Source organism: Nanorana parkeri, unplaced genomic scaffold (assembly GCF_000935625.1).
Source record: "Nanorana parkeri isolate BGI_ZX_2015 unplaced genomic scaffold, ASM93562v1 scaffold231, whole genome shotgun sequence".
NCBI classification, from domain to species: Eukaryota; Metazoa; Chordata; class Amphibia; order Anura; family Dicroglossidae; genus Nanorana; species Nanorana parkeri.
This window is the reverse complement of record NW_017306499.1, coordinates 926,292-934,326: the sequence shown is the minus strand read 5'-3', so window position 1 is coordinate 934,326 and position 8,035 is coordinate 926,292. Positions and strand designations below refer to the sequence as shown.

At 43.9% G+C, this 8,035-nt stretch overlaps 1 protein-coding gene across 1 annotated transcript in view; it reads left to right on the top strand.

The window, feature by feature from the left end:
• The window catches only part of CCDC66 (coiled-coil domain containing 66), a 37,789-nt gene that overhangs the window by 6,924 nt on the left and 22,830 nt on the right, over positions 1-8,035 (top strand). Inside the window, exons 4-8 of the mRNA XM_018556274.1 lie at positions 685-1,108; positions 2,583-2,691; positions 4,471-4,562; positions 6,677-6,786; positions 7,237-7,377. Of these exons, the coding sequence (XP_018411776.1) occupies positions 685-1,108; positions 2,583-2,691; positions 4,471-4,562; positions 6,677-6,786; positions 7,237-7,377 (876 nt within the window). The remainder of the gene's footprint in view (positions 1-684; positions 1,109-2,582; positions 2,692-4,470; positions 4,563-6,676; positions 6,787-7,236; positions 7,378-8,035) is intronic.

The window sequence follows — 8,035 nt, the reverse complement described above, 5'->3', positions numbered from 1 at the left end:
CCCCCCCTCCCCCTTCCTTACCCCACACTCCCTTCTATCTGATTGGCTGATAAAAAAAAACCTAATATTTTGCCTTGTTGACAGCGATGAGTGTTATTCTTACCATTGACAGTGGTACAAAATAATGAAACAAGAAGGGGGTGGAGCTACAGGAACCTTAAATGAGAACTATGAGGTGAGTGCTTTTCACTCACCTCATAGTTCTAGCCGACCTGTGACAATGAAACTGTCACAGGTCGGCTCAGTAGATCGGGAAGTGAGCGAACACATACCGGCGTTCGCTCACTTCTCGATCCTGTCACGGCTCTCTGTCGTGACAGGGGAGTGACTGGATTCCCCCCTCCCCGCTCCGATCCTCCAGCGCTAACTGGCGAAATGGACGGGGAGGGGGCGGGTACAGCTGACTCTGCCTCTAGATAGGCAGAGTCAGCTGTCACTCACACAGCTGGGCGGATCCAGACATAATTGTCGGGATCCGCTTCAGCTGCGGCGTCTCAGTATACCGCGAGCTGTATCGGCGTATCAGTATACTGAGCTTAGGGTGACGGGAGGATGCTAGTTTGTGTCCTCCCGTTACCCTAAGGAGAACTTTGTGGAAAAGCCCTGACCTCAAAGTTCTCCTTTTAATGCTAAAAGTGAGTTACAAAGATTGAATAATTGTTTTATTATATTTTGGTTTTGCAGGTGGGGAACAGGGGTAAGGCGCAAAGAACGGCACTGAAAGGAAAGCACCAGCCTCAGGTCCTCCACACTGTTCAGAACAACAATGAAAGGGCCGAGCAGCCGGTGCTGAAGTCCAGATTTGGGAAGGTGGGCTTGGGTTCCGGGAAACCCCCTACAAATGTTCTCAAGGAACTTGAAAACAAAAAGCACGCACCTCTTATTCAGCAGAATGCACAGCAGACAAAGGCGGATGCTGGAAAGGCCAAACCAATGCCCACAAAGTTCTCCAATGTGCCGAAACAAAGACCCCAGGATAAGCCAGGGATCACTGCTGAGGATCTGAGGGAGAGTCTGGTTTGTCTTACACAGAAGCAGTTCCAGCAGATTTTAATGACCATCAATCAGAGTAATAAGCCAAATGCACAGGAACAGACTGCTGATGAAGGTAAGTTTGCCTAAACCAGTCATTCTCAAACATTGGGGGCGTTTTATTGCACGTCGTTAAGGTTCAGATTAGTCTTTTTTGGTTTATTTTTTATAATATGGCGTTAAAAAGATACCCCTCTACCCATTGGTCTGCTGTTGCTTTTCCACTCTAGATCAGGGGTAGCCAACCTCAGACCCTGCCGCTGGTATGGAACTACAAGTCCCGCGAGGCATTGCAAGACATCCATAGGCATTACTTCCAGTGGCAGAGGCATGTTGGAATTTGTAGTTTCACCACAGCTGGAGTGATGGACTACAATCTTAATACAAATTAGTAAACTAAACCCGAGGTTGGAAGCGAGCTTGGAGTGCTGTCTACTTTACAACACACACAGGGACCATGGGGAACAAAAGTAGCCACCCTCCAAAAGGAAGGACAGTGTCAGCACCAATTCAGAGATGATTTGGGGATCTACAGCCGAGTAATACAGAAATAAAATACATTAATGTTAAAGGAGAACTATGGGGTCAGTGTTTTTCCCCATAGTTCTCCTTAGGGTAACGGGAGGACACAAACTAGCGTTCTCCCGTCACCCTCAGCTCAGTATACCGCGCGCTTCAGCTCGCGGTATACTGAGACGCCGTACCTGGAGCGGATCCCGACTTAGATGACAGGATCCGCCCAGCTGCATGAGTGACAGCTGGCTCTGCCTATCTAGAGGCAGAGCCAGCTGTACCCGCCCCCTCCCCCGTCCGTTCCGCCAGTCAGCGCTGGCAGATCGGAGCGGGAAGGGGGGAATCCAGTCCCTCCCCTGTCACGGCAGAGAGCCGTGACAGGATCGAGAGGTGAGCGAACCCGGTATGTGTTCGCTCACTTCCCCGCTCACTTCCCGATCTACTGAGCCGACCTGTGACAGTCTCATTGTCACAGGTCAGCTAGAACTATGAGGTGAGTGAAAAGCACTCACCTCATAGTTCTCCTTTTAATAGGGGACTTGAATGCATTTTGAAAATGTAACTCCTGAGTTTTGTCACTTTAAACTTCTCCTTTCACTCCAGTTTTCACCAGCCCCCCTATAGTCCCTCAGTGTTATACCATAGTAAGTGGGTCTCCATGGTAGCGGCTCCATTACTGATACAGAGAGTACTCTCCATACATTTTTTTGTTTACATGGCAATCTGTGTGGACTGAGAAGTATTTATTCTCAGATACAGCATCTGCTTTGTTCTCAGCCAGCAGCCAGTTGACTGAACATCTAAGGTTTCCAATGACCAGTGCAGTGGAAGTGATTGCACTTCTCAGAATCACTGAAATATAGTAACCTATAAGCTCAGTTGTTGCATATGATATGGATTTACTGTGTATATTTTAGTCTTGGCATATACGGTATACTTGTCTACATGCCTGCCATTGTAACAATACTTTTTTGTCACTTTCTATTGAAAACTGCAACCTCAATACGTTCATATGAAGTCTGTTTCTTTTCTTTAAGATAACAAGGAGACAGAGGAAGAAGAGAGCGTTGCACAACTTTTACATCCCGAGGAGGATGCTGGAGAAGAGAGAGATGAATCTCCTTCAGCCACTCAGCCAAAAGATGTGTATGTTCCCTTTCTATAGAGAGACTTATTGCATGCTCTCTACATATGCTGCAGCGTTGTTCTCTTCTTTGTTCTTATCTGGGGTTGATAACATGGTTCGAGCAGCAGGTTCTTTTTTTTTTTAAGAGTAAAGGTAACATTTGTTTTGTGTGTGTCTTTTTGTTTTTTTGTTAGCATGTTTATTGTTTTTGCAATGAAAAATGAAAAAGTCAACCGCAACTTAATATAACATAGCATAACAAAACAACATGTTACTGTGTAGAGGGTATCCCACTCTATCCTGTAGACAGTGGGATAACATTCACATAAGGTTATGGTAAAAAAACTGCCGTTGTCAAGAAGAGGAGTTCTCGTTGCGTCAAGAGCGACAGAGAAGAAAAGGAAGAAAGAAAGGGAGAGAACAAGGGGACGGGCTCCTTTTGATGGACGGGGAAAAATATAAACGCAGGCAATAAAACATAATAAATCACGGCATAATAATAGAGAAAAGAGAGATCAGAGGTTAGAGCAAGGGGAGCGTGTGTGTGTGTGTGTGTGTGTGTGTGTGTGTGTGTGTGTGTGTATATATGTATATTAGGGGGGGGGGAGAACAAAGCGTCAAAGGACATCCAAAGCACCCAAGGTTCCAGAAAGTTTTGCCTCCAAGTACCACCGAGAGTATTGGAAGGTGATCATAATGGATTTAAGTTGGTCTGTCGTCAAATAAGAAGCAACGTTTTTTGGGGGCTTTTCTTGCATTTCTTTGGGCAATCCTTTAATCGCTGCACCCCTAACCATGGCTGTGCCGCAAAGAATCCTAATTGTACAGCTTTTCTGCTCTCATTTATTTCATTATTACATGTATTTTATATAGACCTGACAGTTTACACAGCACTTTACATAGTGCACATTCACATCAGTCCCTGCCCTCAGAGCTTACAATCTAAGGTCCCCATCTCGCATGCATACAGGACCAATTAACCTTCCAGCATGTGTTTGGAGTGTGGGAGGAAACCGGAGTTAGCGGAGGAAACCCACGCAAGCACAGGGAGAACATGCAAACTCCTTGCAGATAGTGCCGCAAAGCAGAAGTGTTAAGTACTACGCCCTTGTGCTTCCTGGGGCCTGAGATAAGGGGTGTCCGATATTGCACAGTCTCTCTGGGTGTGTTAGGCTTTTTCTACAGCTCTCTATTTGCTGTGTTAGTGTTTATCTGAATAAAATGTATGCCTGGCCAAAGAAAAAAAAACATAGGGAGCTTGTACCCATGTTTTGTCTTAGAAGTGCAGAAAAATACCCTTTTGAACCTGCCAGAAATCCAGTGAGTTCTTGAAGTGAGCTGACAACGCTGCCTTTGCAGCACTGAAATCCCAAGCAGTGTATCAGTCCTCCATGAGTTCTCCCCTGCTTGACTTCAGAGCACCCCCTCTCCTAATCTCCATTATATAAAGGGGGGGGGGGGGGGTGGCTTGTGGTTCTGCTGGGAGAATTTGGACACGGCTGACAGCAGTTTGTTGGGATTTCAGTGCTGCAGAGGCAACGTTGTCAGCTTACTGCAGGAAGTTAGGCACTCTCTGGATGTCTGGTAGGAACAATGGGTATTTTTGGTATGTGTAGTATTTTGGGGGGTTAAATTTGCCACTGTCTGTTTAAAAGGGAGGTTTTTGGACTGTTAAGAGACCTGTTGCAATGCATTTTTGGCCTTCATATTGATATTGTGTAATATTATTTTTCAGCACCAAAATGTATCGTGCTTTTATTTTCTTGTTTCTGAAATGCTGTCTCTTCTGATTTATCTAGGAAAGCAGGAAACCTGTTCAGTACCCTCGGAGAACGGGAGAAAGAGAAAAGTCTGCAAGAGACAAAGAAGGCTCAGTGGAAGCGTGAGCTAGGTACGTGACCTTGCCTTACCCTCCTTGTTCCCATAGCTCTTTCTCGGTTGTGCTGTGTACAAAGGAACAAACACTGCTAACTTCAATGGCAGGCTGGTTCTATTTTCAAAAGAAAGAGAACCAGAATCACTTCCTCTGGCTTCTCCTTCCCTATAAATGGCTTTCAGCCTGGAAATGTTTATTCAGTGGCAGTCAACTTTCTTGTTATAGGGGACCTTTAAAGTGCAGCTGAAGCAAAACCTTTTTTTTTAGTTTTGGATGGAGTGGAGAGGGGGTAGGACTCCTGTCAGATTTTGATTGCTGTGTCCCCATCAGGAAGCTTCACCCCTTTTGTCCTGGTGACCGTTACCACTGAAAGTGAAAGAAAATCCCAAATTTTGGGATGTCACCAGAACAAGAATAGACGGGAAATCTTCTAATGAGGAAACTAGTTCTGGTGACCCTGCTGACCATTAGGGATTTCCCTCACTTCCTGTTGTGGCTATTTGACAGGAAGTTGAGGGAAATCTCCACTGAGGGCAAAAGAAAGCTATCTTGGGTTATAACACTTACTCTATGCAAAACTAAGAAAAATATTTTTAGCTTCAGTTCTACTGTAAATGTGGCCCCTGCCATCACCAAAGGGCCAAACATATTATTTTATTGAACTACTACAAAATACTGTCAGAGACTGTAGACAGGAGTTGTTGTAGCCCGGGGACATAATTCAGCAGACGGTCATAGACTGCAGACACATTACAAGACACTGCTGGTAAGATTATTGCTATTATCGCCCCTATTACAAATTGGTTCTTCCACTTTTGTGCTTTTCCTGTTCAGTATACTACTAAGCTGGAAACTAGATGATCTTACAACCCTGTGTTTTACAGGAATTGTATACTGGGTTAGAAAATGGAGCTCCAGACTGCTCTATCACATTTATCTTTCTGTTCTTAGCTACTTTATAGAAAATAGAACAGTATACAGAGCACAGTAGTTCTAGCTCAGATTTACACAAACGCATAGACTGAAAACAAGAAGCGCACAGCTTACCCCTATCATGCGTCCCCACAATCCACATTCGGTGCACGGATGACTCTCTTCCGGAGTAATAGGCTCAAAAACTGTGGAACTGTGGTTGTGCTTTGTACAGATGCATGTGGAATAAAGTTTGAATTTCTTTGGAAGATTAGTGTGCTGGTTCCACAGTTTTTACACAAACTCATACCCTGCTCTGTTCAGATGGGCCATATAGAGTTTTTCAATTAGAGACGGTGATTCTGAAAAGAAAATCTTCTTCTGTTTGGCTCTCTCTTTAGAAAACCGTTAATGCTTTGTGACACTAGTGTGATGGGTGCACCCAGTATTAAAGTGTAGCTCCACGTTTGTGGAAAAAACAGCCCCATCTGGGAGATCAATGTATTTTGTAAAGATTTTGACACATTTTGTTGCAGATTCTAAGGGACTGTTCACACCAGTTGCAGTGCGTTCCGGCCCGATTCGGGGCAGAACGCACTGCCTCGAATTGCGGCAGGCTCACTTTATAGTGGGGCAGGAGGTGGCGTGGCGGGCCATTGAAGTGAATGAACCTCCGGCCACAATGCGATCACCCGCACAGGATCGCAGGGCACATTGTGCCTACGGTGCGGTGGGATCAAAATAGTGCTTGCCCCACTCAAAAGTGAGCCGGCCGCAATGCCAGAATCGGGCCGGAACGCACTGCAACTGGTGTGAACGGGCCTTACCTTTTTCTGTTCTTCAGAAATAGCAGTTTGTTTCACCATGTCCTTTCCAGATTGCTGAATTGGAGGGTCTTTGTTCATTATGACCATCTGAGCAAATGTTTGTTTTCTAATAAGGAAAGCTGCAGTGTTTTCATCCTGTTAGCAGACAAGCCTTGGAGTGTATGTTATAAAAAATTAATTTTCTGCTTAGGGGATGCCGGTTTAAAAAAATAAAATAATATATAGGTATTTTTACGGCTTATACTTGCATGTTTTAGCAATGTAAATATAAGGTTTCATTGGATGCAAAAGTAGAAGGATAATCGGATATTTGCGCATTTGAAAGGAAAATGTTAAGAGCTTAATTGAAATTTTCTAGCAATTGCCCTTTATTTTTTGTCTCTGCTGTAGATGAACAGGTGGCTTTAAAGAAGAAACTGAAGGAGGCTGATCTAGAAGGAATCAACCTGAGGCATCGTGAAGGGATAGAATCTTCTGTTTCAGAAAGGACACCTTATTCTGTAACATATTTATTCACATACACACACTATATGGTCAGTTTTAGTAGTAAGCTGTCTCCTTTTCTGTGAATAAAATGGTTATAGGGCTTTTTCAGGATGGTTGTACTTTACATTGGAAATCCCCCTTTAAACCTGAAATTTAGGCAGTTCTAGAACACTATTTGATGCAGTTATGTATTCATTAAAATATTGTATGCATTTCATATACAGCTAGTTTAAGTAGCTGTATTGTCTTTATTTAAGCCTCCTATAATCTGTTAAGCAGACTGGGAGAGATGTGGTCAGCACTCTTGGCTGGTCAGGGTTCTGTTCAGTAGTGAACAGGGTAGGGAAGCAAAGGTAATAAGCTTAACAATGTGCTGCTGCTCCTTCGATATGGCTTAGGAGCACTTGAAGTTAAGGAGATTATTTAACTCTGACACCTAAGTAAATGCTGCTTCCTTTTTCTAGAATACTCCTCTGAATGATTACAGTACTCCGGATTCCATGCTCCCGAGCACAGAGACAACAGATTCTTCACCTATTGAAAGAGCATCAAGTTTTAGTTCTCCGGAGCTTCCCGCTGCGATCCGGTGTGCGTTTGTTATGGGGGTATGTTAACTGCATTTGGCTACCAAGCATGCTTAACAAGAAGATGATTTTTAAATCGGTTTTGAAACTTTACTTTTGTGGAAAGAAATGCAAGATTAAAAAAAAAAAAAATTCACTATAAGACAAGTAAAAATTCTGCTAAAGAAGAGTTCTGAGTATGCCTAGAACCTGAAATAAACATTTACTAATCCCAGCTCAAATAGTTCTCAAACCCCCCCAGTCACACACTTCCTGGCCTAGGATGAAAACCATATCCTAGTGGTGCAGTGTTCTGTTGTCTATACATATAGCAGTAAACAATGCTGATAACTGAACAGCCCAAGCTGATGAGAGCACAAGGAGTTATCAGCGCAGGAGAGTTCAGACACAAATTTTGTGTTTTTGCACTTATCAAACAGATCTAATAAACCACTCACTCTATATTTAATAGGAAATTATGGCCAAACCGTTTTTGGGTATAGTTCTCTTTTGGGTCACAGAGACATTTACTAATATGACACAAAGTCAGCATCTAGCGGGCCACAGCCTGCTATTTGCTGATAACGTAGAGCCGCACGGCAACTGGGAAAGATCCGACAATATTATCAGAATCTACCCCACTGCCTGATTGACAGCTGACTCTGCGTCTCTAGAACCATAGCCAGCTGTGCCCCCCCCC